We start from the raw sequence: 973 nt of genomic DNA, 5'->3' as shown, positions 1-973 counted from the left end.
CAGATAGAGTAGGTCTAGACCACACTCCAGAATTTACAAGGACCCAACACTTCTAGTAATTTCCTTAAAGTGATCATATGAAGATTGGTCCTTTTAAGAATGTATAATGAGTAAAACTAATTGTGTCTTGTACTTTTGATCTGTTTTATGAAGATTACTGTTTTATTTTCCAGAGATAGTAATCTTTGAAAGCTGCACTGCTTCTTATCTTTCTTCTCAGGATCTATCCAATGAGCAGGCACGTTCTCAGAAACTGTCTACTGAAGTCGAACGTCTGAGCCAGAAACTGGAAAATGCTGAGGCTGAACTTAAGACAACAACCAATTATCTCAACCAATCACAGGAGAGAATAGAGTCGCTCTCAAAGAGCCTTCAGAAAAGTGAATCTCTTCTTCATTTGGACAACAGAAGAGGAAATGCGGAGGTGGACGCTACGTCTAACTCAAAATCAGACTCATCAAACAAAAATCACATTTGTCACACAATCACCCAGGAGATGGCACATCTGGATCAATCCCCTGCAGCTGGCGTATGTCTTAACCTTTCCATGACGCATGACTATGCCACAGGAGAGACAGAGAGGCAGCTGAGTGAGAGGTTGATCGAGCTGGAAAGAGAGGTGTGTATCTGTGTTTGAATATATTTTTGTGAATGATGTGTCAGAGCCGTTGAATCTCATTGCAGGATGTCTGTGTGGTTCGTCGCAGCTCCTGTGTGATGGAGATGATCTATATTATGTTGAAATTCTTGCTCTAGGGATGCTTGATGACTATCAACTCACAGTAGGTCGCCACTTCCACGAGTGCAGCACTTTATTTCCAGAACTACCACTTTATCTCTGCTCATCAGTTTTTATAATGTCACCTCGGCTACTGTTAATCTTCCTTATCTCGACTGCTGCTTTCTTGCTCTAGTCCTTAGTGTCTCTCTCTCTCTCTCTTTTAATACACACACACACACACACACACACACA

At 41.6% G+C, this 973-nt stretch overlaps 1 protein-coding gene across 1 annotated transcript in view; it reads left to right on the top strand.

Moving 5' to 3' along the window:
• Positions 1–973, top strand: part of ccdc88b (coiled-coil domain containing 88B) — a 42,141-nt gene that overhangs the window by 22,333 nt on the left and 18,835 nt on the right. Inside the window, exon 19 of the mRNA XM_032528104.1 lies at positions 221–619. Within this exon, the coding sequence (XP_032383995.1) occupies positions 221–619 (399 nt within the window). The remainder of the gene's footprint in view (positions 1–220; positions 620–973) is intronic.

The sequence above is a fragment of the Etheostoma spectabile genome, chromosome 10 (assembly GCF_008692095.1).
Source record: "Etheostoma spectabile isolate EspeVRDwgs_2016 chromosome 10, UIUC_Espe_1.0, whole genome shotgun sequence".
Lineage (NCBI taxonomy): Eukaryota > Metazoa > Chordata > Actinopteri > Perciformes > Percidae > Etheostoma > Etheostoma spectabile.
The sequence above is the reverse complement of the archived record's forward strand: the minus strand, read 5'-3'. Positions and strand labels throughout refer to the sequence as shown.